The sequence below is a fragment of the Pavona decussata genome, unplaced genomic scaffold (genome assembly GCF_977016875.1).
Source record: "Pavona decussata unplaced genomic scaffold, jaPavDecu1.1 SCAFFOLD_93, whole genome shotgun sequence".
NCBI lineage: Eukaryota > Metazoa > Cnidaria > Anthozoa > Scleractinia > Agariciidae > Pavona > Pavona decussata.
The window spans coordinates 1,030,416-1,048,685 of record NW_028145510.1 but is presented as its reverse complement, the minus strand read 5'-3'; the positions used below and the strand labels follow the sequence as shown (position 1 = coordinate 1,048,685).

Below are 18,270 nucleotides of genomic sequence, written 5' to 3'. Positions count from 1 at the left end.
CCTAACTTGGAGTAAAAAAGCTCTCAATACGACGTCTGCACTTAGACAGAGCCCTTTCTAAGATGTACACAATCTCTAACAGGTTTAAGACCGACATCTTGGGGATAGAAACTTTTAACACCTCTCCAAGAAGGACTTCGTGTAAGACGCAACGGGATAGTCAGTTGTGGCAGCGAACCTGCCTTTTCTTGAAGAAAGTTCACCGTACGGTTAAATTTTACCTCGATCCACGTGGTAAGACCGTTATGAACTGGTGCTGAGTTTCCTTTTGCCTTCGCGCTGTGGTTGATGGATATCAAAACTGGTGGTGTGCTGTTGTAGCTTCTTTTAAACTTCACAAACTGCCAGTTAAAAAACGTAACATTGACTGTTATCATACGGTTCCTAGGCAATAATACCAGTATAAAACTTGCACTTTCAACAGATATTTTTTACTCAGACGAAGAGCAAGTTAATTGTGTTGTTCAAAAGTTGTTATAGTTGCTTCTTGAAAACTTACCTTGCAGTAAGCATTGTTGTTTTCATCTTTTGGTGGTTTTGTGTTTAGAAACCCGACAGAACCATGTTCGGTGAAGAAGGGTTTGTGTAGTTTAGAAAAGGCTAACCAGCTCTGGAAATAAAAAAAACCATAGTAGTACTGGTGATTGTACGAAACCTGACAAGGAAACCATGTAGCCGATTTAGTGAAAATTGGGTAGCATTCCAACGCCACCTAGCTCTAAAATAAAATGACAGAATAGCCTCTTTGACTCATTGCTACTTAAGGACTTTAGTTTTGTATGCCCTGAGCTGTTTTTACAATTTTTAACCAAAATCACAAGCATTACAGTTATGGCATAACAGCAACGCTATTTTTCATTCGTCCCTTCCCAAGACACCCCGCGCGTCTCAATCCACTCTCGTGGCGTGAATCTTCTCTCGCTCCACCGAACAAACAAAAAACGACTACCTTTTGTGGGTACCTTCAATCCCACAAAAATTCCGAGTGCTGGTAATGTTGGATCTTCAAAGAAATCCATGTTGGAAACCCGCATATTAAATGATTCTTTCAAACTAAATAACTTATAAAGACAGAACATACCACGTTAATGTCTTCATGTTTTCCATCGAAGTTTTGCATTTCCCGAAGACAGACTTGAAATGAGTCTTTGGTTGTATCTTCTGTCCATATAAGAGAAGCGTCATACTCTTTACCAGTCCTCAGATGTTCCGCTGTCACAAGAACTGCAGGAATCTCCTGAAACTTGTTCTGCGTAAGAATAAAAAAGGTAAAAAAATAAATTAAATTTAGTTAAGCGCGAAAACTGCAAGTGTGAGCATCACCTTGTATCCTTTCTTAATTCATTGAACATGCACCATTATCTCAGCCATTAATGAGCAAGAAATACGATGTTTAATTTTTTTCCTCTAAGGAAATTAAAAGAATCTTTCAGAGCACTAGGTGTGAATACAGAAGTTAACTTTATAACCGGTCCATGAAAGTATTGCTTTGGACTTTAATTTTGCCGATAAGAAACATTGTGGCAATCTTTTACTCGGAAAGAGAGCAAATTCCGTTACGTTTATATGGAAATTGAGGGAGTAAGCTCACGTAATCGATTTTTGTGGCAAGGGGGCTCTATTAGTGCTAACGAACATTTTCTTCGTTTGTTTGTTTTTTACACGAATGCCGGACGGTATACGCAAACCTTCAGGCTTACTGAATAACGTTCTTTAACCCTACCTTGGCAAAAGTCACACCTGCGCATTTTGTTCCAGACCACCACTTCTGCATCTTGATTGTTCCTGTCATTCCTTTGGGTGGTGCTCCCTGGTAGGCAAGCCAATCAACAGTCGCAAATGGACTGAGGCTCTCTTTGTTTCTCCCGGCCTGCATCACGCAAACTGTGAAATTTTTGGTATTTACTTTTTCTGTCCATGATGTGACGGCGTCGTGGACTGTCACGGAGTCTTTTAATTTCATGTTGTTGACAGTCACTTGAACATGAACCTGTTTATCCGGATAAAAGCGGTATGGTGGGAAACGGATCGTCTGGCAAGTTGAGTCAGTCCATTTTGGGGTACGCAAAAGATCCACACGACCACGAACAACTGGGAAACCTGGTTAAAAAGGAGAAAGCATGAATAGTCTGCCAACTGGTCTTTTAAATCAATTAAGAAGAACACAAACACAAATATAGTGGAGCCTTTTGCAAGATACTTTGCTTTTTATGCAAGTGACTATGAGATAACTAAACATGTGAGGAAGGTTGAGCTAAAGCTCCTATAAAGACTTTTGGACAAAGTAAATTCTCGCGCCTTGATTATGTTATGTATTATATTCCTTAATAGAGAATGCACTGACTTTACATACATGTACCGATGTCTGGGATCAGTGCTTACCCTCACAGCTTCCAGGGTGGTAGACAAGGTTATTCTCCAGTCCTCTACAGTAGCTCAGTTCGTGCCAGCATTTGTTGTCGTATGTTGTACCATTGGCGGTGCACACTGGATCTTGATAAGAGGGGCAGTCTTGGAAACACACACAGCGTGATTCATGAGCACTGTATGTCCTGCAGACTCCAAACGATGGACATTTAACATTGAGACAAGGATCGAGGTCTGTGAACAGAAAGGTATGGAGTCTGGTTGTGGTAAAAGAAACACAATCGTTATATATACTCAGCATAGCAGCCTTTCCTCGTGCTAATCCGAAGTAATAGTAATGAAAAAGTAATTATCCAGGCTAATTCAATACTGACTAACAATGTCATTTCTTTTTATTTAGTGTTGATACCCTCATAAGCCTAAATACCCATATCTATTATACATAATGTTATCACTGTAAAAAAAAGTTTTAATACCTCCAATGACAATATAACTGACAGACAGTGGATCGTGCTGACTGCCTGCTCCACTGAGATCCTTGACACAAATCTTCATCGCTTTTAGACCAACGTCCTAAGAATAAAACAAATTCGTTCCATGAACTGAATTTTCTCTTTTAGTCGTTAATGTCCTTAAAAGGATACGTTATACACAAGAATCGCACAAATTATTATTATGATCTATTTTAGTTTTTGCAACGGGATTTTTAAAAATCGTTAACTCGACGCAAAGGATATGGAATCAATATAGTTTCTGGATAAAAGCTCAAAAGTGTACAAAAAATTTGGAGTAAGACCCTAATTGTGCTTTAAAGTTATCTAACCTCCACCCAGGCTGTGATGATGTTGTTTTCTGGCAGAATGTGGCTTTTCACTTTACGGTCATAATGATGATGAACAGCAACCAGGACAACTGGTGACGCGTAAAAAGTGGTATTGAAATTCACTTGCTGTGAAGAGAAACAAATCAGAGTACAATGCAGCTGGGTAATTGTTATTCATAGTCAATCTCCCATGCAAAAGAGAAAGTCAACAAAGGCCTTAGAAATTAAAATAATCGTTCAGTTTTTTTTTGGCAATAAACCCTACTAGTACACGGTGACTTGTGTTAATTATTTTTGGCTAAGATGGCCAAGATTGTAATGGAGGACAACTTGAAAAAATTGGCCATAGTTTCACGTTCGTCTGTGTAATTTTAAGTAATCACCAAGAAACTGATTATAGGCTGTTCTCTCCAAGAGGAATCACTTCATGTTTTGTTCTCGGTACTCAAGAGAAATTTGACGTTAGAAAATGGTACATTGTCAAATATTTGAGTGCTTTTGATCAGAACACAAAAAGATCTCTCTGTGGCAGTTCCTCTTTAGATGGGAGGTATTTTTGAATACCAGTGATCTCGTAAGATATATGTTAGGGGCCTACTGAGGAGTTGAAATTATGAGTAAAGAGTTTGATCCCGAATAATAAATTGTTGATGTTCAGCCAACCTCTGCATACGACGCGTTGCTTTCTATCTGGTTTCGCTTTGTAAAGGTCCTTTTAGGGGACAAGGCGGAGCTTAATACTATCTTATAAATTAAACGATAATTTAACGGTGATGAAAGAATGCTCCTAGTCAACGTGTAATACTTTGCAGAATCCATAGTTGTCGTTAGCTGTTGGGGTTCCACTGTTGTGAAAGAACGCCTCGCCTGCCAAGGTAAAATTGAAATCAGAGCCATTGCCAAGGAAAGCGAACCAGTCCTGTCAAAAATAACATAAACATCTATGAAACTAACAGCGTGGATATTATTTCAATGATATTACGATTTGTTTAACAGCATTTTCCACCTTAAACATCTAAAAACAAACCATATGAGAGTTACGCGTGCTTATATCAGGAATTAAAGTACGTTTCGTTCAGGTGACAATAGCAAACTTTCGCATCATTATATATTTCAGTATAGGAAAGAATGAAGCAATAAACTAAAGTTCAGAGGAAGAAAAATAAAACATCCCAATACGTTTACCCACCACAATTGTATCCTGGTGTTTTCCTTCAAATGGCAAAAATTCCCTGATACACACTTCAAAACTCTTAGAATTCACATTTTCCAACCAAGCATACATAGCATCTTCAGGCTTTGTACCACGAGTGTACTTAGGGGAGATGAACACAGAAGGTCTTCCACCAAAGCTCTGCAAATGTCCAGAAATGGTTATAATAGGACCTTGGCATAGGTATAGTAACACAGTAACAAGGGATAAAAACAAACAGAAATTGCTGCTTTTATTTTTTGGCATATAATGAAAGCTCTAGTGGTCCAACCTGTTTAAACATCACTTTGTTGCACTTTGTTTCTGTTGTCCATATTGTACTGAAAGTCACTCTTCCTTGTGCCATCTGTGGTTGATCCTGGAAAGCCAGCCAATTTATGATTCCAGTTCCATTTGTTCCAGTGTCTGTTTCACGTGCACACACTTCAAACCCACGCGCACTTACAGATTGAATCCACACAGCAGCAGGGGAGTGGACACGTGTAAACTCCTCACCATGGCTGATTGACACGTGAACTTGGACCTTAAAGACACAAGACATGATGAGTAAGCTAACCAACTGCTTTTTACCGAACGAAATGGCAAATAACTGATTAGTGATGGTGACAGAAGAAGCTAGCAGGTCAGCCAAGCCTCTTGTAAGTGGAAACTAAACTTGAGCGTCAAGAGGTCTCAAGTGTATAAATATGGCGATTTACTGAGGAAATGAAATTCATTATATAATGTATAAGTAGTCTTGTCTTTAATGAAAGATGGTCACTTGTAAGAGGAGGTCGATCACCTCCACCTGGGTTGGTCCCACTGTAATCTGTTGCATTTCTTTTTCGAATGGACTGAAATCAGCGCGGAGAAATTTGGCAATAAAAGAAGGCATTTTCCTAAGCTTTCCGTAAAATGTTGCACTATGAAAGCATAGCAATCCTGGTATTAATATTTTCCAGCAATCTACTACGGGTCACTGACCTTCCCTGAGCCTCTGAATGCCTCAGAAAAAGCAACCTTTGCACAGCGTGGCAAATGGCAGCCACTGCTACAGCTCCAGCCCTGTAGAGTCTGCGACATGTTGAACTTCCCAGTTTGAAACGGAGTCTCTTTACCTGAAACAAACTAGAACAACTAGAAGTCACTCGCTAAAATCCAATTAGGACAACATCTTAAGTGACAGAAAGGGTTTAAGTAAACATGGTAGTTAAAGAAAACTGATGTTTGTTGGTTTTCACTAATTCCCATTTACAAAGATAATTTAGCCCTTAATCTATTGGCGGAAGAAGGACTCTCACATCAAAATGACGATGGTAATGGTCGGGATTTTGTCCGGCTACAAAGTACGACAATTACCCAAGTCAATGTCAATTGCCTCAACGGGGTTTAATAATTTAAGAAAAGTAATAGGAGCTCACGAAGCTTCACGAAGTGAACGGGGCTTAAAATTTGAATAAGTTGCGTCTCAAAACTTTCTGCCCGAGTTTGAAGCTATGAATTATGGTTTGTAAGTTAATCTAAGAGTTGAAATAAATTAATAGTCGATAGTTCTTGGTCGCAACTAGTGTATCTCAGTTTTAGGTTAGTGAAAAAGTTCTGATTGAATTGCGTACTGTCCCAGTCATGTCTGTGGGCTCTGAGCTATGGAAATTGAAAATGAAAGTGGTTGTTCTTATGATTGAGGTTTGAGCTGTGCACTGCGTCAGTTTTGTTCGGATAATTTTGGATTCTGTGATGTTACGTTGGTGGCGTTAATGTCTGAATCCCCTTTGCTCGGGCGTAACATACTAACTATAAGCTATTCGTCAAGTTAAAAATTGCAAGGCAGTAAGAGATTTCAAAGTGTGTAATGTGCGATATCTACCTTTATGTGGTTGTTGGAGGCGTGTGTTCATTAGCGAGCTTTCCTTTCTGGAAAGTGTTATTCCTTAGAGTTTTGGTCTGTGAAGTGAGTTATTCCACCAAGTTTTGGTCTGTAAATTGAGTGATTCCTTAGAATTTCGGTTTGTGAAGTGTGTTATTCCTCCAAGTTGAGGTCCTTGAATTGTGTTATTCCTGTACGTTTTCCTTTTTTAAGTATGTTATTTCTCCAAGGTTTGGTCTGCGAGGAGCGTTATTCCTGCTTGTGTTGGTCTGTGAGGCGTGTTTTTCGTGCCCGTTTTGGTCTATGAAGGGCATTATTTCTCCAAGTTTTTGTGTGTGAGGTGCGTTTTACGTCCATGTTTTGGTCTGCGAAGTGTGTTATTCGTGCTCGTTTTGGTCTGTGAAGTATGTTATTTCTCCAAGTCTTGGTCTGCAAGGAACGTTATTCCTACTCGTTTTGGTCTATGAAGGGCGTTATTTCTCCTAGTGTTTGTGTGTAAGGTGTGTTTTTCCTTCCATGTTTTGGTCTGCGAAGTGTGTTTTTTCTCAAAGTTTCGGTGTGTGAGGTGTGTTTTTCCTCCATGTTTTGGTCTGCGAAGTGTGTTATTCGTGCTCCTTTTGGTCTGTGAAGAGTGTTATTCGTGCCCGTTTTGCTCTGTAAAGTGCGTTATTTCTCAAAATCTTTGTGTATGAGGTGCGTTATTCCTGAATGTTTTGAGATATGAAGTGTGTTATTCTCCTAGTTTTGGACTGTGAAGTGTGATATTCCTTCAAGTTTGAGTGTACCCAGTGTGTGGACTAAGAGGTTGAGTATACCTAGTGTGTGGACTAGGGGATACGTGTACCAAGTGTGTGGACTGGGGGGTTGAGTGAAATCAGTGTGTGGACTCGGGGGTTGAGTACACCAAGTGTGTAGACTAGGGGGTTGAGTGAACCCTGTCTGTGGTCTAGAGGTTTGAGTGTATCCAGTGTGTGGAATGGGGGTTGAATGTACCCAGTGTGGACTAGGGGGTTGGTTGTACCTAGTGTGTGAACTAGGGTGGTGGGTGTACCCAGTGTCTTGCCTAAGGGGGTGGGTGTACCAAGTGTGTGGTCTATGGAATTGGATGTACCTATTGTGTTGAAAAGGGGGTGGATGTACCCAGTGTGTGGTCTAGGAGGGTGGGTGTACCTAGTATGTGGTTTAGGTGCCTGAGTGTATCTACTGTCCGCACTAGGGGGTGGGTGTACCCAGTGTGTGGTCTTGGGGGGTGGGTGTACCTGGTGTTTGGACTAGGGGGGTTGGTGTACCCCGTGTGAGGTCTAGGAGGGTAAGTGTACATAGTATGTTGTCTAGGGGGTTGGGTGTACCTAGTGTGTGTTTACTAGAGGGGTTGTATATAACCTGGGTGTAGACCAGGGGGTTGAGCAAACCTTATGTGTGGTCTACCAGCGATGAGTATACCCTGTGTGTGGACTAGGGGGTTGGGTATACCATGTGTGTGGACTACGAGGGTTGAGTATACGATATGTGTGGACTAGGGGGTTGATTATACCCTGTGTGTGGACTAGGGGGGTTGCGTATACCCTGTGTGTTGACCGGGAGGTTGAGCAAGCCCTATGTGTGGACTAGAGAGTTGAGTATACCCTGTGTGTGGTCTACCGGGGATACGTATACCCTGTGTGTGGACTGGAGGGTTGAGTATACCCTGTGAGTAGTCTACGGGATTGAGTATACCCAGTGTGTGGTCTAGGGGGGTTGAGTATACCCTGTGTGTGGTCTAGGGGGGTTGAGTATACCCTGTGTGTGGACTAGGGGGATGAGTGTACCTAGTGTGTTGACCAAGGTGTCGAGTGTACCAAGTGTCTGGACTTGGCGGTTGGGTGTACCACTTGTGTGGACTGGGGGGGGGGGGTCGAGTATAACCTGTGAGCTGTCTAGAGGGGTTGAGTATAGTTAGTGTGTGGTCTAGGGAGGTTGAGTATACCCTGTGTGTGGACTAGGGGGCTTGAGTATACCATGTGTGTGGACCAGGAAGTTCAGCAAACCCTAGGTGTGGACTAGGGGATTGAGTATGCCCTGTGTGTGGACTAGGGGGTTAAGTATACTCTGTGCGTGGACTGGGGGTTTAACAAAAACCCTTTGAGTAGTCTAGGGGGTTGCGTATACCCAGTGTGTGGTCTAGGGGGGTTGAGTATACCCTGTGTGTGGACTAGTGTGTTGACCAAGGGGTTGGGTGTACCAAGTGTCTGGACTTAGGGGTTAGGTGTACCACGTGTGTGGACTGGGGGGGTCGAGTATAACCTGTGAGTGGTCTAGGAGGTTGAGTATAGTTACGGTGTGATCTAGGGGGGTTGAGTATACCCTGTGTGTAAACTAGGGGGATGGGTGTACCAAGTGTCTGGACTGGTGGGTTCGGTGTACCAAGTGTGTGGACTGGGGGGTTGAGTATAACCTGTGTATGGACTGGGGTGTTGAGTATACCCTTTGTGAGGACTAGGGAGGTTAAGTATACCCTGTGTGTGGACTGGGGGGCTGAGTATACCCTGTGTGTGAACTGGGGGGTTGAGTATACTCTGTGCGTGGTTTAGGGGGGGTGGGTGTACCTTGTGTGTGGACTAAGGGGTTGAGTGTACCCAGTGTGTTGACTATGGGGTTCAGTGTACCCAGTGTGTTGTCCAGGGGTTTGAATCTACCCAGCGTGTGGACTGGGTCCACTGTGTGGAGTAGGGGGTTGAGTTTACCAAGTGTATGGATTGGGGGTAATTTATTATTTATTATTTATTATTGTAATAACAACTCAAGGGAGTACTTACGCATTTTTGTTGACACCAACAAGACAGCAACAGCAGAGTTAAAATGTTCAAAATCATGATGTTTTTCTCCACGAAGGTGCCAAGTCTTCTGAGAGCTGCTTACGTAGAACTGAGTTCCTGTCAAGTTATTGAAATGACAAATTATGAGCGAGAAAAAGAAAGGCACTTATTTGTTTTCGCGCTAATCAGTAAGCCGATCACTCTCTTTCAAATGATAACATTATTTTAATTTAGCAGTGAATTCATTTACGCAAACCACTGTTTCAAGATAAAACTTTTCTTTTCTACATTTAAATTTTGACTAAATTTCATCATGCAAATTTAATGTGAGTCCAAGCGAGAGAGCGTTTTGACGCAGACAAAAAAGGCCACCTCACAGCAGCGGAGGTCTCATGATCAAGGTGTCTCACGAATATCTCTTTACACCACTCGTAGCTACTTTTCGGCGCTCTTTTTGTTTTTTGACATTCAAACTGGTACAGGTGTACCCAACGAAAATGTTGAAGAAAATTACTTCATTTGTCTTTTTGTGTTTTCCTGGATCATTTTTGGGCCTTTAGAAGGGAGTTTTCTTGTATACTAACACAGTTTGGCCTGGTCCGTTTCGATTCTTAAGCCGAATTTTTAAGTTGCAGAAAATCTCAGGTAGCCGATCGAGTATTGGCTCTTCGATGATCCTGGCCTTCTTGTGCTCTTTTGGCAAAACTTATCGTCCTTTCGAAAACAAAAGGAATTAATTTTCTCGTAATATTAAAGTTTTAGGCAAAAAGATACCACAATTCAATCCAAATTTCCGTTAGGCGATTTACGCCTACGGAATCGCATATTCACTAAAATGAACCGTGCGGTGCTCGTGAATATATACCGTTTTCTTCAAAAGACTCAAGGGAGTTTGTCCAGCGTGATGAAGATTCACTTACCTCTGTCGCTTTGTAATAGTCGGACCAACTGAAATGTTTAGGAGAGAGAAGATAAAATTAAAGCTAAAGAAATTGTCTGCACTCTTTCCCACTAAGGAGGGAAGGTGACTTTTGGCGTGTGTAGCTTCGATAGGCTTACTATTGACAACTTTTCTAACACGAAAATCCATTCCTCGAACGTGTTCACCCTATTTTTATTCTATTAAGTCACGCGCCGTTTCTTCTATTTTTATATATGGCAATAATTTTTAACTTCCGCTTTTACGGGCGATGGATCTTCTTCTGTGTACCATACGAAATTAACTTTTCATTTTTATTTCAAGTAAATTTGTTTGTTTGCGTCCAAGTTCATGATCGAGAACACCGGATTCGAGCCATTGAGTGATGCGTTATCTTTTATTTTTGGAGTGTGTCAACGTGCCGGATCGAGGTCATTTTTGTTGTTTGTTTACATGGTATATTCCATACTCCCGAAAAATTGCTTTCTTTTTGGGTCTTCGGCTCAAAAATTAGGCCATGCGATCGATATCAGTATGAAAATATTTCCCAAATTCTAGCCTTTAGTTTGTTTTTATGGCATGATTCATTCTGCTGCACGCCGTGCGTGTAGATTTGGTTTTGAATCAATTTTTTATCGTTACGCCTCGAAGAGTTTTAATCGAGATTTGCATTCAATTATCCGTTGGGTTAAATATGCTTCCTTTGCTTATGTTCCCTGAAACACTTAAATGTGTTAATTACATGATACTATTTTGCGGACGATCCACCTTAAAAGCTTCAAACTATATTCAGTAAGACCGATAATAACGGTCAGTTACTGTGACAGGGCGCGCGGGGTAGCGGGGAAATGGGGGGAGGCCAGCGACACAATTGGCGATTTTATACGCCGAGCGCCGCGATCGGCGAAAATCGCAAGGTGCGCCCGGTGCAGCGATTGCCATTTTCGCCGACCGCCGCGGTCGGCGTTTAAAATCGCCGATATCTGGCATGTCAAATATCGGCGATTAAATTCGCCGGCATTCGCCAAGTGTGCTCGTTCCCGCGATTTTCTAAGGTCATTGCTGCTAATCGCCAGTAAAACCAATCCATCAGGTTGGGCGATTTTATCACATGACTTTTCAAAACTGCCACATCGCCGCGATCGGCGAAAAAAAATCAGCAAGTGTGTCCACATTAATTACAATCGGTTGCAAAAATCGCTGGCGATCAAATTCGCCGCGATAAGCGTATAAAATCTCCAGGTTTGTCGCTGGCCTTATATTACATGGCCACATACCAAATGGCGTGGGTTTTTCGTGAAACAGGGTTAAATCTTAATATTTTGGTAAAAATAAGGAAAATAGTGCATAGGTTTTTACCATTCTAGCCTTTTAGGATTATGCCTAAATAAATGAAGGAAATATCGTTCACATAATTTTGTCTAAAATTACAGTTATGAGCTCGAAGATCACTCCTCCACCCAGAACTCGTAGGAGTAACACCCTCCCCCCCCCCCCCCCACCCCACTCACCCCTTCAGCCGTAAATGGGCAGACACTTGAGAGAAGAGGAATAACGATGCACCAGACCGAAGGAATTCGTTATTGGCAGAAGTTTTATTTTCATGTGATCATTAAAATCATATTAAACAGTAATTAATTCTTTCAATTTAAGAAAATCTAAACTGTCGTACCTTCGTTTAGAAATTCATTTACCCTCTGTATATTCAATAACAACGAGCTGCATTGTTTATTCCCCACGTAAATCGCGACTACTAATAACTTTCTATCTTCACTATCCAAGCTTCCCTTCCCCTTCCGCTCTGGCTTCCTCAGTTTGGTAACTAAATGTCGATGCTCTTAGTGTACACTATTCTCTCAGCGCTGTTGTTGTTTATGCTGTGCCATATGACTTCAGGTTTCGAGGTACGTGACAACGTTGCGCATGCTCATCGTTTAGACCAGTTTCTCGAAAACCAGGAACGCTAATCTCCTATTAAGAATTAACCGAGGTTTTCATCTCGCTCATTGAAACTGCTTTTAGAAGCTAATTTTAAGTTAACGGTCAAGAAAAGTTCAAGTCAAAACTGAGGAACAGAAATGTTTTTGAAGAGTCTTCATTAATTAGTAAATAAACTCGAATCAAAGTTCACGTTAATCCAGGATTAGGTTAATCGGGCTTTGAACAACTGGGCCCAGATCTGTTTAACAGGGAGATGCTGCTTGTCAGGATAGTTAATAAAAGGCAATGGCTATGAAGGCTCACAAATTAACTTCTTTGCTAAATGTTTTTGTTAGCATTTTTGGCTTTGACCCTACACAGCCCACAACAGATTTTGAAAGAAATATTCCTAAGATTTCAACTGTAGTGTGAACATCAAAACGAAGGATTGTGCACGGTCGCAACCCTTCCAACATAAATTGCAGCAATATAGTTTTCATGGCAAGGTTTCATAACCAGTCTATAAGCTATGTTGTCAGTCAGAGAAGACCGCCGTCTTCTTTACTTACATTTTTTAGGATTGTGGCAGTTGCAACCCTGCCTCGTACCCGGACGTCTCTCTCATTATTCAAAATAGCGCTCGTTCAAATGCGAAGGGCCTGTGGAGGAGGCAGGTTACAACCTCTGTTTAGTTTTGTGCATGAGTTAGTCCTTCCGCATACTCATACTCATACTATACCTGTTTATATTTAGGGAACGAATTTCAACATGTATGTTCTATTTGTTCAGAATTCCATTGCACTTTAGTGCTCCCAACGTGTGGAAACCTTCCTCGCCGTCATCATCAGTATCCCCAAACCTGAGCTGTTTAACTGGAAGATGTGTCTTGTCTGTGAGGAGACCGCTGTCTTCACGCCATACGTTGTCATTCTTATCACAGTTACAACCAAATCTGGAGTCTGCACAAGTGTTGGACATCCCGCATGCGCACTTACCACTTCCAGGTGATGCTCCACCCCAGTACGCCATCTTAGTTGAGTCACGTGACAGCCACCATCCGTGTATGTCGTTTTCAAGAAGCAAAACCGAACCGAAGCACTCATACTTGATAAACTGTTCACAGTACAAAGAAACTTTGGTAAGACTCGCCAGCTGGGACAGACTGGCTCCTTTGTAATGAACGTCACGCGAGTAACTGCCTGGACTGTCATATCCTTTCACGTGTGTTCTGCTTTCACTATCGTGACTAGTGACTGTCACACCAACTCCATTCTTATCAGTCATATCGCAGTACACTGTAAATGGTGCCAGGCCACCCTCACCATCTGGATCAATGACGTAATTTCCGCTTAGACTGCTCACATATTTCCGTATCACAGAACATGACTCAGGAATAACTGGGGAATTGATTTTCACGTTAGCTTCTATTTTTCTCAGAGCATTGGACGCCCCACATCTGTAAGATCCTCCATGAGCTTTCTTGATGTTGTGAAGAACTAGTGTTCCATTCTGTATAACATTAGATTCTACAAGATGTAAAATCTTACTATCTCTTGTCCAAGTAATTGTAGGTCTCAGGTCACTTTCGGCCGCACACGGCAGGCGGACAGTTGAACCAATCACAGGAGTCAGCTCTTGAGGAGGACGAACTTTGAACCGCAAACGATAGAAAATTGTGAGTTGAGCCGTTTTGGACACTGATCCCAGAATATTTTCTGCTTTACAAATGTATGTTCCCCTGTCTTTCTTGGTCGCATTATACATTGTCAGATCTCCTTTCATGAATTTAACTCCGCTTTTTGATAAACTACCAAATGGCTTGGACCACGTTATACTGGGTTGTGGCTGACCAGTAACAGTGCAGGTAATGGTGACATTTCCTTCCTCCTCGGCCACCAGTTCTTTTGAAAACAACACAATCTTAGGAGCGACTGTCAAGAAACAAAGAAGGAATCACAAATAACCATGTACAAGCAAATGATTGTTAGACCGACTTCCACTTGAGCTGGTTGAGAGTGATTTCACGTTTGTTTTTGTTTCTTTAGTTGATTTTATTTGGTTGCTCCATTTTCTCAACCAATGGGAAGCCAAACGAAAACTCGTCACTAATCTCGTACCCAGAGTCCTCAGGCTCTTTGGCCAGTGGTTGGTTGCCAGGAGAGACTCTGGGGAAATCGAAAAAAAAAAAATTATTTTGATTGGCTTCTCCGTAACGCAGAAATCCAGCGGTAATAAAATTCCCGTTCCTCAGAGTCTCTCCGGTTGACCAACTGCTGGCCAAAGAGCCTGGGGACTCTGGGTACGAGATTGAATCGTCACTTGCTCGCACGCGTTTTCCTGCGCTTGATGCTGATTCGCTTGCCTGCCTCCGGTTACATGTATTAGCTTCGAATGCTGATTGGATCACTGTGCTTTTTGTCTCCTGTGATATGTCAGAGTAATTATTTTGTTTTTTTTTTTACGGCACTTAATCGAAACCCGCTTTATAATCTAAAGTTATTCAGCCTCTTACCAAGTGGCGCCTCAGTTCAGTATTGTCATGTACATCAAGTCCTAGCTTTCTTTCACGAAAGCTACAATCTGATTTGCTACACTATTCACTATTAAGTAGCGATAAGGTGCTCCACTCACGCAGTTGAAAGATTAAAAATAACATTGTAATAGCGAACGATTATCCATTTTATATAGCCAGAGCGATTTCCACTGTTCTGAATACTTTTCGCTGCCGGATCTTTTGCTTCGAGGTCGGAGATGAACGTGCCAGACGTCACATTACGTGCTTGCAGGGCTGACACTACTACTAAAGATCCCATTGTCTCAGTGTCTGCAGTATCAGTTCTGCAATCAGTTTGCTTTATTTTTACCGTACGTAAAGTGTGAAATCATCTTTTTCAATCAATCAATCAATCAATCAATCAATCAATCAATCAATCAATCAATCAAAATCAATCAGCGATCCTGTGAACCCTGCGTAGTATCGAATAGCCTGCGACCAAGCTCTCTACTTATAGGTCAGCAACCTCGTTCCAAGGTCAATCGCTTGGAGAGCAGTCTAATCCGAAGGCTGGACATACTGATCACGCGTACCTGTGAACCGTCCATGCGCGCCAGTTCGGACACTGATCAGCGAAAAATTTGACATGTGCGGTTATCGGATACTGTACTGTGAGCATGGCTTACAATAATGTCAGTTCAATATTTGATTCGGGAATGTTTATGGAGTTTGCTTTCTTTGCACAATTATGATTTGAATCAGCTGTCAAAGAAATTTTAAAGCTCTTTATAACAGATTACAATTCCAGTTCCTTAGACAGGAAAGTCAAACATTCTATCACTGTATCATAGAAAGTGGTTTGCCGGTGTGATTATAATTGACAAAATAACTTACACTGCACAGTAAGTTTAACTGTAGCGTTTAAGCTGCCAAAGAAATTTTCAGCTCTGCAGTTGTAAACTCCGTCGTCTTCAGGTCTAACGTCCTTCACAATCAGAGCGCCACTGGACTCTACCACGTGACGTCCAACAGGAAGCAGTGAATTCAGCTTAGACCACGTGACCTTTGGAGGTGGGTTGCCAACTGTGGTACATTTCAAGATGGCCGTCTGAGTTTCATTGACTGTCGTGTGAACAGGATGCTGCAGTAGAGAAGGAGCCGAGATGGACTGGCCCGGCTCACCTTTGGCGCCTTTCTCACCTTGCGGGCCACTAGGTCCCTCGGGACCAGGATCACCCGGCACTCCGAGATCCCCTTTAATGCCCATCGGTCCTTGAGGTCCTATTGGTCCATGTTTACCACGAAGTCCTTCTTTCCCGGGTCTTCCTGGGATACCTGGTCTCCCTCGGGTTCCGGGTCTTCCCCGTCGTCCTGTGCTACCTTTTGGTCCTGAGCGGCAGAGCGTTTCATCTTTGGCGCAGATTTTGTTTTGCAGTAGTTGAAGCTCTTGTTTGATCAGTAATTTTACTTCAGAGGGTCTCTGGACAGATTCCTGGCGTGAGTTATTGAGTGAATCACGCTTTGCTCTTAACACTGAGTTGGTATCTTGATGACCTAGGATATTAAAACCATATATTTTGAAACGGTTTGTATTAGATCCTTTCAAGTATGTTATGTCGTGAAAATATCGTTGATTTCCAGCATCATCGACTCAGGCCGTGGTGGTTATGATGATCAAGACAATATGAAATTTTACCAAATAATATTATTTGCCTTTGTGCATTCTTTTTATCAATATGATTCAAAGCGATGAAATTTTTTATAATTCTCGCAAACGGGCGATATTTCGGTACATTTTAACTGTATAAAAAACAGGTCAGCATTTCGGATGAAGATTTATAAAGATATCCAGTCTTTGACGTTTGAAATGAACTTCCCTGTTCTATAGATGGATTTACGAATAATTTAAACTCTAATTCTTTCGTAAAAGTTGGTCTTTTCCACGAGCGTGCATTGGATATGAGATGATAGATGGCCAACGAGGTGCGTAACATCGACCTGACTTGGTGACAATCATCCTGTATCCAACAAACGACAAGTGGAATAATTGTTTTATTAAAAACAACCAAGAAATGTTGATAGATCTTGCTGATTTTCATTTTGCTTCTCGAGCATGGTATTGTGGCTGATATCTCATGGCTGCTCAGCCAATCAAAACAGTCTGGAATTGAATTATCCAATAATCCAGTTTTATAGAAGCCTATTTCGGTTCCTGGTTTTTAATGAATAACAGAAAGATATTCGAAACGTGCATCAGAAGGCGGGAAATATCATACAGATTTTATCTACATGTGCATGGGCGAGGTACCTTTGAAATATATTATTCTCGGGGAAACTTTTTCGTAATTCCCAAAATATTTGACATTTTTAGGAATCTTTATTACTGGACACTATACCATCGACTGAAAATCTAGTTAGAGAGGATGAGCCAAATTTTGTTCCAGTTGCATTTTTATAGTCAGATTTATCAGGAATAAACCTTGCTTCTTTTGATAAATGATCTTTGATCCAGGCCTTAGCCTGCGTAGCAAGCGTTTCCGTACTGTTTCGGAGCAAAGAAAGACCGAGGAACGAGATTCTCGGTTTTGGCCGCGCGAGAAATGAAACGAGAGCCAAAAAATGAAAGAGGGGGGAGGGGCCATTTTTCGCGCGGTCCTTGCTCGGAAACAGCACGGAAACGCTTGCTACGTAGACTATCCAGGCCTTGAAGTGTCTGATTTGCGAAACGTATATATAAACAAAACGGAGTAAATAAACCGTAACCAGTAACGTATTAACTTGAAGCAGTTTATGATGGAAATCTGGAGTGTTTACCATTTACGCAAACCACCCGGATGGAAATTTTCGGCATAAATACGAAATGATTTAACTGGTCTTAACAGAAGATGGATAACATTCAAAATGTATGAACATCAGTTGTAAATCCTAAAAGGAGTAATAAAAATGCATCACTTTTGACCAGAAGCCCATAATTTCAGTAGTATTCCAAACGGAATGATGCGTACCATTTGATTTTCCAACTGGAATTTCCTGGTTTTCCATGTAAATGGTAAGCACTCCTGGTCACCCTCTTAATCTTGACCTCTCCTATTGGTGGAACTATTGCGTTGCCTCTCCTAGGCGATGGGATAGCTAGGAGTAGTGTCGCCTGGGAGCAAGCTCTCTCTATAGACAGCCGCGAAAGGATAGCCCGAGCGCCTGCCTCAACTCAACTGAATCCTCTCGCAGCTGACCTAAGAGAGAGTTTGCTTGCAGGTTAGGGGAAGTGGTAAAAATGAAAACTGGACGCGACTGAAAAAAGACAAGCCTGACTAATAAGTTTTCACTGTCACTTGAACAGAACAGTCAAATGAGAAAACAAAGAAACTCACCTCTTGTCCCGTGACCTTCTTGGCCGCCTTTCTCATCTTTCCATTTTCCGTAATTCTGTTGTACTTTTTTAAGGATTTCTGTCTCCATCTGATCACAGAATGCTTCTGAGTGTGATATCAGTTGATGATGTTCTTGTATTTTGAATTCCACGTGGATCAGTGCGAAACAACACACAAGAGACAACAGTAAGCTTGACGCGGAACACGAGATGTTGAGTGTTCTCCTTCTATTTTTCTCCTTCTCTCGTTGATTTTGACGTATCATTGTTGCAATTATGACCGCCATTGCAATACTTACTGCTCAATTATCCCGGGTCAATTATCAGCCAGCATTTTCCCCTCTTTTTTTATCTGCTTGCAAATCAGTCTAATATGGTTTGATGGATGAAGGCTACTGTGTCAAAAGACGTCTCAAAAGGAGTCGCGTTTCCCTGACTTGTCTTGCTTAGCGCTTGTACTGCTGGAGATTTAGCTTCACAGGAAGTCTCAAACACATCACAAAATTTGGTTCGACGCACGGAA

General features: G+C 41.8%; 2 protein-coding genes across 6 annotated transcripts in view; both read right to left on the bottom strand.

Moving 5' to 3' along the window:
• LOC146473486 (contactin-associated protein-like 2) overlaps positions 1-10,065 on the bottom strand; it is a 50,787-nt gene extending 40,722 nt beyond the window's left edge. For 2 of the 5 annotated variants that reach the window (XM_085118128.1, XM_085118127.1), the window contains exons 1-13: positions 9,965-10,065; positions 9,045-9,161; positions 5,367-5,510; positions 4,675-4,926; positions 4,380-4,544; positions 3,996-4,109; positions 3,191-3,316; positions 2,844-2,940; positions 2,383-2,601; positions 1,724-2,100; positions 1,082-1,249; positions 500-610; positions 222-341 (exon numbers count right to left, since the gene is read on the bottom strand). In XM_085118128.1, coding sequence (XP_084974254.1) covers positions 222-341; positions 500-610; positions 1,082-1,249; positions 1,724-2,100; positions 2,383-2,601; positions 2,844-2,940; positions 3,191-3,316; positions 3,996-4,109; positions 4,380-4,544; positions 4,675-4,926; positions 5,367-5,510; positions 9,045-9,101 — 1,950 coding nt within the window. In that variant the 5' untranslated portion in view covers positions 9,102-9,161; positions 9,965-10,065. The remainder of the gene's footprint in view (positions 1-221; positions 342-499; positions 611-1,081; positions 1,250-1,723; positions 2,101-2,382; positions 2,602-2,843; positions 2,941-3,190; positions 3,317-3,995; positions 4,110-4,379; positions 4,545-4,674; positions 4,927-5,366; positions 5,511-9,044; positions 9,162-9,964) is intronic. The other 3 variants (XM_085118131.1, XM_085118129.1, XM_085118130.1) reach the window with 3 other exon arrangements.
• Positions 10,066-12,613: 2,548 nt separating this feature from the next.
• Positions 12,614-18,096, bottom strand: LOC146473485 (uncharacterized). The gene is made up of 3 exons (XM_085118133.1): positions 17,749-18,096; positions 15,272-15,931; positions 12,614-13,814 (listed from the first exon to the last, which is right to left on the bottom strand). Exons 1-3 carry the CDS (start codon positions 18,032-18,034, stop codon positions 12,661-12,663), a joined length of 2,100 nt encoding a protein of 699 aa, XP_084974259.1. The 5' UTR covers positions 18,035-18,096; the 3' UTR covers positions 12,614-12,660.
• Between the last annotated feature and the right edge of the window lie 174 nt (positions 18,097-18,270).

Coding starts and splice junctions, on each gene's coding strand:
- LOC146473485 (XM_085118133.1), bottom strand. CDS start 18,034: ATGGCGGTCATAATTGCAACAATGATACGTCAAAATCAACGAGAGAAG. Junction 15,932..17,748: donor AGAAGGTCACGGGACAAGAG/GTGAGTTTCTTT, acceptor TTAATATCCTAG/GTCATCAAGATACCAACTCA. Junction 13,815..15,271: donor AGTTAAACTTACTGTGCAGT/GTAAGTTATTTT, acceptor GTTTCTTGACAG/TCGCTCCTAAGATTGTGTTG.